The 17743-nt window shown below is 37.7% G+C and overlaps 2 protein-coding genes across 5 annotated transcripts in view; both read left to right on the forward strand.

The window, feature by feature from the left end:
• The window catches only part of ntng1a (netrin g1a), a 151345-nt gene that overhangs the window by 15009 nt on the left and 118593 nt on the right, over positions 1–17743 (forward strand). For all 4 annotated transcript variants that reach the window (XM_067377617.1, XM_067377618.1, XM_067377614.1 and 1 more), the window contains exon 2: positions 5789–5905. The gene's annotated coding sequence lies outside the window, so the exon portion shown is untranslated. The remainder of the gene's footprint in view (positions 1–5788; positions 5906–17743) is intronic.
• On the forward strand, positions 16314–17708 carry prmt6 (protein arginine methyltransferase 6). Its single transcript, XM_067378174.1, has one exon. It carries the CDS (start codon positions 16319–16321, stop codon positions 17384–17386), a length of 1068 nt encoding a protein of 355 aa, XP_067234275.1. The 5' UTR covers positions 16314–16318; the 3' UTR covers positions 17387–17708.

Genomic DNA, 17743 nt, shown 5'->3' on the forward strand with positions numbered 1-17743 from the left:
ATGTGACTTCTGAATTCTGCTCCACACTCCGAAAGCAGCCACTGGATATGAAACGGATGGAACAGTTTTGAAATGTTGAGATGAGCTCTTTGGTTGCTGGGCGCCTGTCTAAGACAGACACTTTGTTAAAGATGATATTCCCAGGGCTTCCAGGCTGCTCACTGCCTCCGGATTCCCCTTCCCATTGCAGAGTGGAACAAAGCACTTAAAGAGTGCATTTTCATACGTTCAAGAGCCACTCTTTCCCGGGGTCATGCTTCCAAGATGGCGCAAGGCAGTATGGAGAACTCAGTGTTAACCATATTAAAATGTGTGTTCATATTTCATGCTGCCTGTATTAATACACACATAAAGAGCTCTAGCAACCTGACATCAAATATTTCTCTCCTCTCCAGAGAGCAGTACCCCCAGAGAGCTTGGCCAACCCATTTGTCTATCAGCTACTGCAAAATGCTCATTTTGCATTGACAAGCACATGCGTTATGAGGAAAGCTTGGCTACAGGGGATGACTTTGCCATAACTTTAATGTGCAATATTGTCAAAAAAATCAAAAGTCTACTACAGAGTCATTTCTGCACAAATGAAAAATGTGTGTGCTTTGGGAGAGCAGAATATGAATACATTTTCAAACAACTCAACAATTTATTCATCTTTTCTTTCCTCGCTCACATTTTATAAATCATAAATTTCCGTCTCCTTATGCAGAATTCTGAAGGACTTCTGTGCCATGAGGAAATCAACGGAAAGTTCTGTGCCCTACAGATGTTTGCAGAGTTGACCCAAAAATAGCCTGAACTAATACATGCTTTTATTGGCTGAGTGAGGCAGAAATGCAATGTACACCACTGGCTTACAGTGTAAAGCGTGGAAAACATCCAGTGTGTTGCGAATGCGCAAGGAAGAGGTGAGGCAAGGATCTCAGGGCAGCAGTTTTTATTAACAGTTTTTATCAACCGCCAACAGACTACTGGAACACATATATACACAGGATAACAAGGAACAGGTAAGAGTAATCAATCGCTAAAAAACAAGGCTAACTATGGAGACAAAGAAGGTAGCAATGGAAACAGCAGAACAATAGAAACATGAAATACACTTCAAAATAAAAGTCTTTAAACACAACACGGAAACGAGAAAATAATTGTAACACAGTGATAGGTATGGGAATCATACAGCATTTAATGATTTTATTTCTGATTTTATTTCTGTTTCCGATTTTTTTTTTTTGTAGCAATTCCAGTTTTTTTTTTTTTTATGGTTCCATTAATTGTTTGGAAAATATGTTTTATTATAATATATATTATAACAAATAAATGTAAAACTATTTCTGCATGTGTGTTTGCATTTTACACTGACTTTTCAATGACTTAGAGGTGATATAAATCCAATATTTGTATCAAAAATACAAACAAAAATGTGGTAAAATATGACCATTTATTTATATATATATATATATATATGTGTGTGTGTGTGTGTGTGTGTGTGTGTGTGTGTGTGTGTGTGTGTGTGTGTGTGTGTGTGTGTGTGTGTGTGATTATATGAAAACATATACATTGTCATATGAACAATCATTCAGCCAATATATTTAATAAGAATAACATATTTATGGAGGGCATGGTAGTCCTCACTACCTTGATGTCTATGCAAGCTAGAAAGCACTCGAAATTTCTGTTGTATTGTAAGTATTTCAACATTACATTGTATGGGTCAAAATGATCGATTAAGTAAAGATCATGTTCCATGAAGATATTTTGTAAATTTCTGTAAATATATCAAAAGTACTGTAAATATATCAAAAATGTATTTTTGTGAGTGGATATGCATTGCTAAGGACTTCATTTGCACAGCATTAAAGGCAATTTTCACAATATTTAGATTTTTTTGCACCCTCAGATTCCAGATTTGTAAATAGTTTTATCTTGGCCAAATATTGTCCTATCCTAACAAACCATACATCAATGGAAAGCCTATTTATTCAGCTTGTTCATTCAGTATTCAATAATTTATTACGTTTTTCAATTTCAAAAAATGGACACTTATGTCTGCTTTTGGGGTCCAGAGTCACATACAGTATATACTTGTATATATTTTTTATCTTTCTTATGTAAAGTGAAAATCACCTTGACCAAAAAGCAGAGTCTGAAAATATTTCTGTCAAGTCAACTCTTGGAGGGTTTGGCATGGTAATGGATATGACAATGTTAATATGTTTGGTCTTGGTGGAATAGATATGCTATGCTTCTGCTGCTGTTATTGCTGCTGTTTTTGGTTATTGCTGCCGCTTCAGAGCAAGTACGAGACTGGCTACTGCCAAAACATACACTGACATGCTGCTGTGAGCAAGGAAGCATACTGCTGCTGAACAAAGAAACCCACAGCAAATCTATACAGGTGGAGCAGGGGAAGGTGGAGGGTTTCTGAAAGCATGCTGCAAACTGCTACCACAAACGCTGACCAAGCATTTGAAAGTTGAACAGGAAGCTCATTAGCTACTGATACAGTGGGAACCAATCAGCTTTGCCCTATAGAGGACAATGTGATTGCAAGCAGATTGAGTTGCAAGAACCAGCCTGTGCCATCTAGAGTTTCATGACAGAACTTTGTATTAATAGATGATGATCACTTAACTCCACCAGTAAGGTATAGTAAAACAACCCAATTTTTTTTTTTCCCAAGACCTCTGCCACAGCATCAAAGTGTAAATTGAGATTGATGTAGTTGAGACTGTGGGTTGAAGTGTCAAACCTGGCAGTCACTACCTCGCTCACACGAACATCTCTGCACAACTCATTACACATTTTATCTGAGCCACCAGGACATAAAGCAGAACTCCTGTCCACTCAGAACGCTCTACTGGCTGAGCAGAAGGGACAGGAAATCATTACAGTCAAAACATCTCTGCCAAAGGTCACTTAAATCAGGGAAATGAAATTAGTCACCTTGAAGAGCAGTGGGACCTTGTGCAGCCGAGGGAAGCCAGGTATAGATGCACTGAAAAGGCCTTTCTGCTAACTGGATTCTGCACCCTTTCTATAGATAATGCTGGACGTAACTGAAGTGTGATGTCTCATTCGTGGCCAACGGCAGTGCTGGACATGGCTGTAACTGCTGCCAGTTGTAATGCCACAGATAAAGAAACCTGGTACAATGCATGGTCGGACTGGGTCAAGATCTTATACTTCAACCTGCCTGATGCCTAAACAAATCAATACGATAGTTCAAGCATGTTTCTGACGGCGAAAGAAACAACACTGACAAAAGTGACTCAGAGAGCCCATTAACTGAAAGTTGAAAGTCTGGCACTCTTGTGTTTGCTAGAGTCTGCAACAATGACTAAATGGGTTTCAGTTGAAAAAGGTCAACTATTATTTTGTAGTTTCGTGTCTTTCTTATCCTTTCTTTCTAAACCTGCACGTTGTCCTTTGAAGGTATTTAGTTCGTCAACTTGTTACGTGATAAGAAAGATGGGAGTGTTTTTCATCATCTAATGGGCTTCTATTGTAGGAAACTTTAGTTCAGCCATTTTCAGCGAAAGTATTACATTTTCTTCATTTGGTCATTAGTGTGGCCATACAAATGTCAGCAGCACTGTAGCTTCCCACTGTATTTATAGACTCTGAGAGGAGATTCTGAACGGTTAAATATAGATCATTATGTGGTTTAAATTATGCAAAGAATGGTGACCGATGTGCATAATCTATCATGTTACATTATTACGTCTCATTTGGTTTGCATGAAATCCGGAGTTATGCAAGTTTCCTCCTTTTCCTCTCGTCTTCCTCTTTTTAATCAATTCATGTCATTTTATGGATTCAAAACATGCATGCTTAGGATACAAGTGCAGAGTCATCTAAAATGTAACAATATGTTTTTTTTATGTTTTATGTCGGCATATTTTATCTGCATTCTCGATCAGTCTGCTCACTTGAGATTCTCAACCCACCACCACCACACGAAGTCCAAATGAATGAATGATTAGTAAAAATTAATGAACACTGAAGAAAAATGAATGATCTGTACAGTATGTTAAAAAGGAAGGTACAAGAAGAAGAAATGTTCATGCTCACTCAAAGATAGTTCACCCAAAAATGAAAATTCTGACATAATTTACTCACCCTCATGTTGTTTCATGACTTTTTTGTCCATACAATGGAAGTCAATGGAGTCCAGTGTTGTTTTAGACCTCAAAAGAGACATGCTTCAAAATATCTTTTGTGTTCATACAGCTGTGGGTGAGTAAATCATGTCAGACTTTTACATTTGTGTGAACTATCTCTTTAAAGACTTTGACTACATAACAGCATCAAGAGAACACAAATTTTATCAGTACATTTCATTTGTGCATTGTGTATTCCCTTACAACAGCAAATATCCAGAGCAATGTCACATTAATTGGGAGGAAAAAATTCTGAAATAGGAACCATCTGCATTCATTTGAGAGTGGCTGTATGATGTCAGTGGAAGTGCTTGTGTGTGCATAATTCCCAATGGTTTATGAACAGCCAGCTAACAACCGGCACAGTCCATCGTGTCCAGAGACTCATTGTGTGTGCACTGTGAAGGCAGTTTAAAATGGTTGATCCAGCTTAATTTGACTTTATTACACAGGGCAAATCCCAGTGATAAAGAGCCAAGCTGGTCACAGGATATTATTTAGGGCTTATTAGCTGAATGCAGCAGGGTGTTACGGAACAACATGCTGTGCTCTCCACCATCCTGCCCATGTCCCCATACCTCACTGGATAATTCTATCATCACAAATGTTTTCCCTCACTGTGTTTGTACATTTCCCAAGGAAAAAACAAATGGAGGAATGGAATTTACCCATGCTATAAAGAAGTGGGGAGAAATAAAATGCGATGGCGCCACTGGCTTGTTTTTAAATTTCAGTGGTGACACAAGGCACCAATTAGGACTGAAATTATTTAAGATTTCTGGAGGCTATTCAGCAGCAATTTTCAAAATACTGTGTGCTTGTTTGATTTAATGGAATAATATGGTAAATGAAAGGCACACTTAGAAAACAAAGCTAACAGCAATAAAGCTAATGCACATTAATAGGGACGTTTGTATTAGTTATATGTGGATAGAGATACTGCCTCTTTCTGTTTTAGATAAAGGCCAGTTTGTGTTCAGTCCAGCAGTCTATTTGTCCTAACTGTGGCCACTCACTCTGGTGCCCTGCGGGCACATGCCCACAGCCATCAGTTGAGGGTTGTGTAGGGCCATCACTCGCTCCCCCAGGCTAAATTTCACAAGCAGTGGCATACGCTGCAGCAAAACATTAACAGCCAGCAACTTTACTGCCAAGTTTAATATGCTTTTTATCGATAGAATGTTGTAAGATTCAGAATTCCAAATAAGCAAAGTACAGTGAGTACAAAGTACATCTATCTATCTATCTATCTATCTATCTATCTATCTATCTATCTATCTATCTATCTATCTATCTATCTATCTATCTATCTATCTATCTATCTATCTATCTATCTATCTATCTATCTATCTATCTATCTATCTATCTATCTGTCTGTCTGTCTTCACACTTCACACTCATTGAGGTATACGCGCAAGAGATCACTTCCGGCGTCAGAGTGTATTCAGACCTCACACACCAGATGCTCAAGGCAGTTGGACATAGTGGTGTTTTAGAGGTAAAAATGATATAAATACTGTTTGGTTTCTCTCACAAACCGATCGTTTTGTGTCTTAGGACATCAATGTGTCATCATGAGCCGCAGGGTTTAATTTGGATTTGTCTGTGCATGTTTTTTTTTACTCTTATAGATGAAGTTCCCATTGCCATGCATTATACGACTGACAGACCGCAACGGTTGGAGTTAAAAATCATCATTTGTGTTCTACTGAAGAAACAAAGTCACCTACATCTTGGATGCCCTGGGGGTAAGCAGATAAACATCAAATTTTCATTTTTGGGTGAACTATCCCTTTAAATGTTTTATATTGCTGTACTGATTCAGCAAGTGCTAAACCATGCTATTGTTAGCATGCTAACAGATCAGCAAGTTAGCATTTTCTGAATTCAAACAATTAGAACAATAAAAATGTATATGAGTACACTCTAAAAAATGCTGGGTTAAAAACAACCCATGTTGGCTTTAAAAAATGGACAAACCCAGCGGTTGGGTTAAATGTTTGCCCAACCTGCTGGGTAGTTTTATTTAAACCAACTATTATTTACAAATTGCTATGGCTAGCTTAAAATGAACCCAAAATAGTTGGGAAATCAAAAACCAGATGCAATTAGAGGCAACAATAATAGACAAAAGGTGAATGTTTATTAATAAGCTTTAATATTTTATTAATATAAATTTAATAGTTTAATAGTTTATTAATATAAATTTATTAATAAGCAATTTAATAAATGTCTATTGTTTAATAATTATTCATTGAACATTAATAAATGTTCATTTTCAACATACTTTGGGTTAATTTTAATTAAGCAATACAGTAATTTTTAAACAATAGTTGAGTTAAATAAAACTACCCAGCAGGTTGGGCAAACATTTAACCCTATTGCTGGGTTAAAACAACCCAATTGCTGGGTTTGCCATTTTCAACCCAACTTGGGTTGTTTTTAACCCAGCATTTTTTAGAGTGTACAAAAAAACAAAAACAAAAAATCTGCCAGTTCTGCTTACTTAAACTTTGAATTTCTTAACTTAAAAATTTTGAGGAAACTGATTTCCTCAAATTTTTTGAGTTTTGCCAACTTATGCGGGTTTACAGTGTAAGATAGATATAGATCAGTAAGAATGAGGTAAGGGATGTGTTGAGAGGTAGCTTTAAGTTAGCATAGCAAATGGCTAGAACTTTGCGACTGTCTTGTATAATTCACAGCGAGGAGGAAAAGTGCAGGTGGGCAGTGTTAATATTTCAGTGGTTTGTAGGAACCTTGAACATGCCTTGCATACCTGAGGTAAATAGTGATTTCTGTCAGAAACAGTCCTGTCGAACGTCCACTGTGTCCAACGCCCAATCACTCACACTTGTGATTTATTTAAGAGCCTGTGGTATTGGGAAGATTAAACGCCTTGGGAGTCGTCCACAGCACCTCACGAAGACACAGCTTACACAAACAACTCAGCAGCCAAGAACAGAGATACCCAGGAGTGTTTGCTGATATCCCAACACCTGGAGCAGAATCTCTGAGTCAGAGATGCATGTGGGAAAAGTCCATAGACCACAGAGAATAAGAAAGCAAACGTGTTCTTGTCCAGGTCTGCAACAGTGATTGGGAGTGTGTAAATAAACCAAAGCTCTGAAAGGTACGGACTGCAACATGCCAACTCAGAGAACCTGTGGATGATAAAAATAACCTTTTTTTTTGAGTTTCGATTCTATCTATCTATCTATCTATCTATCTATCTATCTATCTATCTATCTATCTATCTATCTATCTATCTATCTATCTATCTATCTATCTATCTATCTATCTATCTATCTATCTATCTATCTATCTATCTATCTATCTATCTATCTATCATCGTTTCATTTCTTACTACACTTGAGATGGGTTTCAAAAATATAAATTTCCAACATTTCATCAATGCTTTAATTTAATTTTAACTTTGATCATCACAGCCAAAATCAATATGTGCAATTACATAAACAGATCTTACCAATTATACCTCCTGCTAATGTATTAAATGGATTCCTTTTATTTCTTCATGTTTTCTTCGCAGGCTCAATCTGGCTGCTTATGAAAGATGTTGTTCTCTTTCGAGAGTGGGTCCAGTTCTGTATTTAGGCTGCTATAAGGAACCATCTAATAAGAACACTCTCAGCTCCCGTTCACTCAAGAGAGTTGTGTTCTTTGCAAAGCCATCTGAGGGTCACTGATTTTATTTATCAGAACCTCAAGGTCAGGTTTGAGGAGAGCAACTTCAAGGAGTTTAATTTCAGTCTTTCCTTGAGAGATGTTTAGCTTTCTCTATAGTCTGGTACTGTATTAGCAGTGCATGGTGGCAGACATAACCAGAGATTTAACTTTCTTCCCCCCAATGTCTTTAAGCCATTCTATTATTTTAAAGTTAAAAGCATCCATTCCTTTTTTTAAATGATGTAATGAAACCTTGTAAACATTAAATACACATAATCATGCTTCATGGCATCTATCCCAAATAGGTTCCTTTTGAATTCCTTGATGTTTGTCTAGTGTGTGTGTATATGCATAATTCACATCCAAATTCAGACAAGAAAAAAAAAAATGGTTAAAATAAATGCATAAATAATTTCTTCTCAGTAGGAGATTCCTTGTGAGAGGTGCTGTGCAACAATTTCCTCTAGCTACACTTAAATGTGCATGTAGGAGTAGATTGGGATTTCTGATCATGAAAAGAACAAGCAATGCCTTGTTCACTTTCTTTTTTTCTTTCTTTTTTTTTTTTTTTTTCATCTTCTGCTCCATCTGGCTTATGTCTACCTTATTAGCACCTGCCTGTTAATTGGTGATGTTCTGATAGTGTCCAGTACGAACACAGTAGGACACAAGCCTTTGGAGGTAAAAATAGATTCACAGATTTCACCTCATGCTGGCAAACCGTAGACCAAACACCACAAAATTATGTGATGCTTAATTGGCACTCCACAATGCTGCTCTTACTGGGTTTTTTCTCCCTTCAGGGTAATCAGGTTTCTTAATCAGTATTTTACCACAAAATCTTAACATCCTTAGAGTATTGTTTTCAGGGACAATCAAAGTTTATTTTTTACCACACCAGTAAATTATTTCTTGTTTTAAGCATTAGGCTTTTATTATTTATGCTTAAAACATGATAATTTGTGAATAGAATAGAATAGAATAGAATAGAATAGAATAGAATAGAATAGAATAGAATAGAATAGAATAGAATAGAATAGAATAGAATAGAATCAGGCGCAGAATCAGTTGTTCTGAGTGTCATGTATGATGCTGTGGAACTGACTTTTTGTGCCCGGCAGTGTTGGTGTGTCGTCCTTCCATGCTGATTAGATCCCAGTGGGGGAGATCTCTTCTGTAAATACCTTCTAACCATGAAGCAATACTGTGGACAAAAAGTGGTTTCTTGAATTGGTCGCACAGCTACTGATCTTTCTTTTGTCTGTGCAGGATGATGATTCATTAGCCAATAAGGTAAATAAACAAAAACATTTGCTAAATTAGTCATCATTGCACAAATGTTAAAGGTCACCTATTATGCCCATTTTCACAAAATGTAATATAAGTCTCTGGTGTCTCTAAAATGTGTCTGTGAAGTTTCAGCTCAAAATACCCCACAGATCATTTATTAAAGCTTGTCAAATTTGCCCCTGTTCGGGTTTGAGAAAAAACATGCAGTTTTTGTGTGTGTCCCTTTAAATGCAAATGAGCTGCTGCTCCCTGCCCCCTTTCCAGAAGAGGGCGGAGCTTTAACAGCTCGTGCTTCGGTTGCTCAACAACAACAAAGCTGGAGAATCTCACGCACCCAAAATTACGCATTTGTTGTGGAACTGGCTAACAAGCACATTGACTAAATTTTATGAAATATCATAAAAAAAATAAACAGTGTGACACTTACTTCTTCTGGAGGTGAAGCTGGATCATGAACAGTTGGTACAGATTCTTTCTTGAGTAACATTTTTTTTTTTTAGCAATGCCTGCCTTGTATTTCCCCTTGTTCACAAAGCAGTCTGGAGTGAAATGATTTGTGCAGGCATAAACGAATTTAGGTAGATTTTGGGGTGCATTACCTTAAATAAAACTACTCAAAAATAACTCAAAAATAAAACTAATCCACTGTGTCCTCAGTGGCTCAGATGTTGAGAGAATATGAAGAGTCTTACATCCAAAAACAGAACACTGGGATTGCTTAGGAGACATTGTTGACGCTATAGCTGCTTGAGCATGGACAAAATGGTGGTCTGTCAGTCAGTGGCCGTGGGCGGGGCCTGAGCAGTGTGATGTCACACTGCTCAGAGGATCAAAACAGTATGTCTAATGAAACTGCTTTGATTTAAAGGTGCCCTCGAATTAAAAATTGAATTTATCTTGGCATAGTTAAATAACAAGAGTTCAGTACATGGAAATGACATACAGTGAGTATGTCCACAAACTCCATTGTTTCCTCCTTCTTATATAAATCTCATTTGTTTAAAAGACCTCCGAAGAACAGGCGAATCTCAAAATAACACCAACTGTTACGTAACAGTCAGGGTGTACGCCCCCAATATTTGCATATGCCAGCCCATGTTCCCAACATTATGAAAGGCATTAGACAAGGGCAGGCAGTAACGGAGCAGCACAGCTGAATCATCAGACTAGGTAAGCAAGCAAGGACAATAGCGAAAAATGGCAGATGGAGCAATAATAACTGACATGATCCATGATAACATGATATTTTTAGTGATATTTGTAAATTGTCTTTCTAAATGTTTCGTTAGCATGTTGTTAATATACTGTTAAATGTGGTTAAAGTTACCATTGTTTCTTACTGTATTCACGGAGACAAGAGCCGTCGCTATTTTTATTTTTAAACACTTGCAGTCTGTATAATGCATAAACACAACTTCATTCTTTTTAAATCTCTCCAAAAGTGTAGCATTAGCCACGGATCACAGCCTCAAATTCATTCAGAATCAAATGTAAACATCCAAATAAATACAATACTCACATAATCCGACACATACATGCCGCATGCATGACGAACACTTTGTAAAGATCCATTTGAGGGTTATATTAGCTGTGTGAACTTTGTTTATGCACTCTTTAAGGCAAGCGCGAGCTCCGTGGGCGGAGAGCCTGAGAATTAAAGGGGCCGCGCAGCATAAATCGGCTCATATTTAATGATGCCCCAAAATAGGCAGTTAAAAAAATTAAGTAAAAAAAAATCTTTGGGGTATTTTGAGCTGAAACTTCACAGACACATTCAGGGGACACCTTAGACTTATATTACATCTTGTAAAAAAATGTTCAAAGGCAACTTTAATGGAAATAAAAAATAATAATAATAAAAAAAGAGTGGGTGGATTTTTATCATTGTAGGGTGGTTGTGTTCACACACTGCCAACACACATTTATATCCAAACATAATGTAAAATGGATTCTGCATAATAGATGCCCTTTAAATTATTCCTGTCGGGGGAAAGAAATCCCTCCTGGGTAAACTTTTGCAGATTTTTGTTATTATTCTTTTTAATATCTATTTATTTTTAAATTTTAAATTCTTTATTTTCACTTCAAAATAAAAACAGCTATTGCTAATAAGATAATAAAGAATGCAACGTGCCTTAAATCTGTAAAAGGCCTTTTGTTTAGCTTACAAAGACAAATACAGTCTTTTCTCTTTCTTATTTATCAACTTATTCATCAGTTGTACAGAGAATTCAGTCATAATCAATGTTCAGTAAAACGCAGATTTCAACAAACTGCTGTTGTCTAAATTTGCGCCTCACTACAAGAGTAAAATATCAAGGCACTTCCACATTGATCCAGCTGGAATCGATCTTCAGCCAGAGCATCACATATTAATTTCTCAGAAGGGTTTTATTTTTGAATAGGCTAGCGCGACAGTGGGCAGATTGGCAGGCGGTACTGCCCGCAGGCCTGACGCTGATGGAGAGCCACACACGATGGTCAGGCAGGTGACAGGTTCAGTCCTGCTGTCAGCACTTAGGATTTCCCCATAGGCACACGAATTCCAACAGCAACTGCCAAGGGAAGTGAGACACACACACATTTTGAAATACCCTTGTATGAGAGTGTGATTTCATAAAACTTTAACAGTCTTCTTTCATTTGAACGATCGGTTCACCTCCGGAGGCATTGCATTGCTCATCAGTTTCAACCATTTATTGATGTGTTACCTCATACATTGTTTTTAATATTATTTCGCAAGTATTGTAATTTTGCTGTAACGCTGCATTTTAAATTGGTGGCGAGCAGTTAGCGTACCACAAAGAGATCACCGTGAATCTGGCAATGTTTTATTATGTTGGTTGTCGAAGTTTAATGCTGTAGGCCTGTATCGCGTTTGAAAATAACATAGGCCTACCACAAACCAGATAGTGTCAAAAATGGACAAACTCAACCATTGGGTTAAATTTTCAAATGCATTTTTTAACCCAACGGTTGAGTTTTTCCATATTTGGACATATAGTCTGCCCCCTGTAATCATAATTTGTGTTAAAAAGAGTACAGGTTGTTGGTGTTTTACTGCCACTAATAGATGGTTAATTTAAAAAAAATGCTGGCTTAAAAACAACCCAAGTTGGGTTGAAAATGGACAAACCCAGTGATTGGGTTGTTTTAACCCAGCAGTTGGGTTAAATGTTTTCCCAACCTGCTGGGTAGTTTTATTTAACCCAACTATTGTTTAAAAATTACAGTATTGCTTTCTTAAAATGAACCCAAAATATCTTGAAAATTAACATTTATTAATATGTTTAATAAATAAACATTTTAATTTCATTTTAGATTCATTTTAAGTCAGCCATATAGTCATTTTCAAACAATAGTTGGGTTAAATAAAACTACCCAGCAGGTTGGGCAAACATTTAACCCAACAGTTGGGTTAAAACAACCCAATCGCTGGGTTTGTCCAATTTCAACCCAACTTGGGTTGTTTTTAACCCAGCATTTTTTAGAGTGCAGTGTACACTCTAAAAAATGCTGGGTTGTTTCAACCCAAGTTTGGGTCAAAAATGGACAAACCCAACCACTGGGTTAAATTTTTAAATGCATTTTTTAACCCAACGGTTGGGTTTGTCCATATTTGACCCAAATTTGGGTTAAAAAAACCCTGCATTTTTTAGAGTGTATTGTATGTAGGCATATAGGTAATTTTATTTATTTATTTATTTATTTTTTGCAAAAATGTAAGTAAAAGCCTGTTTTTCTATTTAGCCTAGGCCCTAGGCTGTTAAAGGGGACATATAATGCTTCTTTTACAAGATGTAATATAAGTCTCATTTGTCCCCAGAATGTGTCTATGAAGTTTCAGCTCAAAATACCCCACAGATCATTTATTAAAGCTTGTCAAATTTGCCCCAATTTGGGTGTGTGTCCCTTTAAATGCAAATGAGCTGCTGCTCCCAGCCGCTTTCCAAACGATGGTGGAGTTTTAACAGCTTGCGCTTCAGTCACTCAACAACAACAAAGCTGGAGAATCTCACGCATGCAAAATGAGGATTGTCAGTAACAGTGTTCAGCCTTACATTGTTCAAATCGGAGTCGGACACTGATGGAGAGAATCAAGAAGAAGTTAAAACTTTTAGAATGAAACTGGACGTTTCTGAATGATTAGTGGATAAATGTATGTACTTTCTGTGCAGTTGATTCAACTCATCGACTAGCATGTGCCGTCATGTTAATCTTTTGTTCAAATCCAGCATTGAATTGATCCTCGTTTGTGAAGCAGTCCGGTGCAAAATGACAGCATGGTAACAACACTCTACTACAACAACTCTTCCTCTTCTCTAATGCAGCCCAACATGGCCACACCCTCTTTGCTCCATGTCCCTACCAGCCATTTGTTGTAGTCCTTAAACAGAGAATTCTATTAAAGAAAATATCTCCCTTTGTATAGAACTTTGAGCGACATAACTTTGCAGATGTTGTTTATGCTCAAACAGCAACATTACACACTAACTAAAGTTAAAAAAGCAAAATCATAATCAACCACCCCTTTAAAAAATACTGTATTTGAACAATATGTACAATAGCACATAATTCTCCCAAAAGAGGCCAAAAAAAGCAGACAACATTATTGTTTTATTCAACTGAAAGAAACATTTTGACTGACTGTTGCACGGGTTGCTTCCAAAGATTTGAATGTGCTTGCTGCTTCAGATAGGAATCAAATTCGTGCTGGAAGGGTGGCACTGCTACAACTGAATCAAACCACCAATACACTGCAGTGATTGCGACTTCCTCTTCTAGTTTCATCCTTTCAGCAGACTTATCACATGTCCTCACCCTTAACTGATCCAACCAAACAAGATTCAGCAGGCGGATTGGAAACAACATGAGCCACCCAGGAAAAAATCTGCTTGAGCTGTGTTATCAAATGTTTTCAGGACATCCTTCATTGTCCAAAGTGATTTGGTTTCCCGCTGTTACACTCATGCTTGAACAACCAGTCTCTTCCCTTTGCAGAAGCCACCATCTTTCTGCTCTGAAATTATCTCAGGCTTTCCAGACATGTTTCAGGACCACTGAGCAAAGTCTCTTCCTTCGTTGCCAGTCCATCCCCTTCCAATCAGCTCAGAGTCTGTGCTTTAGATGGGCAAACAGTGATGTGCAATTTTAATTAAAGCGAGATCAGGTGCCAATGTCTGTGCAAACAGAGGTTTTTTTTTTTTATTTTCCAATCATTTCAGGATGTGTAAAAACATTCAGAGGATGTGGAAATTGTGTGTTATCATAGCAAGAACTCAAAACTACCCAAGGGAGATATAGAAAGAGAGACAAACAGTGGAAGGAATTTTGAAAAACAGCAAATTTTAATACAGTTTTCCTGGGTTGCCACCCAAAAGTGTGCTGCAGGTGGAGAAAAACAATGTGAAATAGCAAAATTAAATACCTTTATAAACTTTTTAAAAGGATGAGAACATGTTTCCAATATCTTTTGTAGTTATCTATAACGTTTTACTTCTATGTGACATGCAAGTATTCAAAGAGGACAGCAATTGATTGGGCAGTGCAATTGAGCATTACCAGAATGGAGCCAGACTAAATGCTAGTTTGCTGAAACAATACCTAAATGGCTTTAACATTACCTAATGCACATAACCCATTGCACAGATGCATGTTCATAATATGACAATTAACATTCATTAAAAAAGTAGGGTCCATTTTGATTTCATATTCAGTTTAAAGTCGCAATGAATCAGACGTTGTGACAGATCTTTTTTTCTGTATTGTGATGCACATCTAAGCGTAACGGATTATCAAAAAAGAAAAAATGTAGAGTGAGGAATTGGTTCTATGTATTGGATATTGATTGGATTTTCATATGTGGGCATTGCACTCAAAAATGAAGGCTGACAGGGCAGACTAAATGATTGAAGAGGTCTGAAATTATGACATTTTGAAACATTAAAAGGTCACTTTTTTATGAAACATATAGGGCTACATGCATGAATCATTAACAATAAGATCTATATGCATTTAGAAAATAGAAATGGTGAATATTAATTTCATGCCAACTTTACGTTTTCTTTAAGCTGCATGAATATGCATTTCATTTCAAATGTTTTTAGTATACGCCATTGTCCCTGCATATTTTAGTTTTCTGTTAAAATAAATATATGTAAGTGTCATTTATTAAAAGATACAAATGTGCATCCTTGTCCTATGACTTCCTGCCCCACGAGTTCAACCTAAGGACAATGCTGAAAAAAGGCCAGATCTTATAATCCAACCGTGAACATTTATCACCATAGATAAAGCAGAAGAAATCATAAAACACACTGTATTCAAGAGGAATAGCCTGCTGTCAGTGTGTAGCCTTTAGCGTGCATGGAGAGAGTGACGGCCCAGGGTGATGCAGTGCTATTTTATTAAGGTTAAAAGCAGATCATGCTATCCGTCATGGTGGAAAATGCGGTTTGGCTCAGACGGAGCCCTGGTGTTATGTTAGTACGGCTACAGCTGGGCACAGTCAGTTTAAACAGCTGTCCTGGAACTACTGCCAAACAGGCAGACAGCAATGCTTACACTCACTGTAAAAAAAATATGAGAATTTATCACGCTTAATCCACTTATTTGTGTGGGCCAGCATGCAGTATTACCTTAAATATCCTCATGGATATTGTGACAAACAAGTGTTAGTAGCCGTACATTCATCGGTCTTGATATCATTTCTTGATATACTTCAGTCACTTTTTAAGTATACATTGTTTCCTCACTCTATCTCTCACAATAATGTTTATATATATAACAATAATTATAGTCTATTCAACACAGACTAACCCTAACCTGAAAAAATTAACTAGGCCTATTTGGTTTATTTATGAGATTTTCTCTGTATGTTTTGAAGGGAGGTTTATCACATTAGCTAACCTCTTGGAGGCAAAACTATTGTAAATGACAGCAAAGAAAGCTCCCAGAAATGTATATAAGAAAATAATATATCATTCATTAACCTACATTTATTTTTAATGGGGAAAAATGCGTTCTATTAAGAATATCTGGACACTCATGGGAAGTGTAGTTCATTTCAAAATCAATTCTCGTTCTTTCAGATGAACACTGACGTGTTTAAAAACTACATTTCCCATGATGCCCTTGAGTTGCGTTTCAGAAACGGAAGCTACTTGGGAGAAAATTAAATACGCATGGCAAACTTGGGGAAAATGTCACAGCACGGTACCAAGAAAAGAAAACTAGACCGGAGTACAGAGGATTACATGTACTTTGACAGCTACTCCGATGTCACCATTCACGAAGAGATGATTGCAGACACTGTGCGCACTAACACGTACAGAATGGGCATTTTTAAAAACAGCAAGTCAATAGAAGGGAAAGTGGTGCTTGATGTGGGAGCCGGTACCGGCGTCTTGAGCTTATTCTGTGCGCAAGCGGGTGCCAGGAAGGTTTATGCAGTCGAAGCGAGCTCGATTGCCGATCAGGCTGTGAGAATCGTCAAACTGAATCAGATGGAAGACAGAATCGAAGTCATTAAAGCTACACTAGAGACGATCGAACTGGCCGAACAGGTGGATGTGATTGTCAGCGAGTGGATGGGCTACGCGCTCCTCCACGAATCCATGCTGAACTCTGTGATTTTCGCCCGGGATAAGTGGCTCAAACCCGGTGGCCTCATATTACCGTGCCGGGCGGATCTTTACATCGCTCCCATAAACGATCTAGTGGTGGAGGGCAGGTTGAATTTTTGGAGCACCGTTAAAGGACAGTACGGCGTGGACATGTCCTGCATGACCGACTTTGCCAGGAAGTGCATCATGAACAAAGACATCACTGTGAATCCGGTGACTGTGGAGGATGTGCTCTCCCACCCGTGCAAGTTCGCCGAGCTGGATTTGAACACGGTCACCCACGAGCAGCTCAAAGATGTGAGGGGCGTGTTCAGCTGCCAGTGTTTCGGCTCGTCCTCTATCCACGCCTTGTGCGTGTGGTTCACCGTGACTTTCCCCGCTGAGGAGAAGGCCCTGGTGCTGTCCACGTCTCCATTTAAACCAGAGACGCACTGGAAACAGGCTGTGCTGTATCTGGATGATGCTGTGGATGTGATGCAGGACACTAAAGTTGAGGGGGAGATCAGTTTGTATCCCTCTGAGGAGAATTCTAGACACATATGCATCCGCGTGGACTATGTGATAGGTGAACAGAAAAAACACTCCAAAACTTTTTCTATTCCTGATCAGTATTTAGAAGTTAAATAGAAGTTTGGCCATTATATATTTTGTAGTTATTTACCTAGTCAAATACATGAAGGAATGCTAATGGATTTTATGGTCATTTTCAACGTTAAAAATACAAAGAGTCTTGCTGGATGCAATAAAATAAGATTAGATTCAAATTATGGTAATGTATAATAATAAATTCCATTAGCATTGCTTTTGGATTGCCCCCCCACATGGTTTTCACTGAATGACATACTTTTCACAATGAATTATTCCTTGAATTATTAAGTGTCTGGGGGGAAATCATGTTGAAACTCCTGTCTACGGACAGCACATATGCAAAGTTATACAAAATAAACAGTGCTTGCTTGAGCTCTAATTTTGCTTCTTGTGTGA

Source organism: Chanodichthys erythropterus, chromosome 23 (assembly GCF_024489055.1).
Source record: "Chanodichthys erythropterus isolate Z2021 chromosome 23, ASM2448905v1, whole genome shotgun sequence".
NCBI lineage: Eukaryota > Metazoa > Chordata > Actinopteri > Cypriniformes > Xenocyprididae > Chanodichthys > Chanodichthys erythropterus.

What these genes read in the sequence shown, in the direction of transcription:
- prmt6 (XM_067378174.1), top strand. Translation starts at nt 16,319, where the DNA reads ATGGCAAACTTGGGGAAAATGTCACAGCACGGTACCAAGAAAAGAAAA.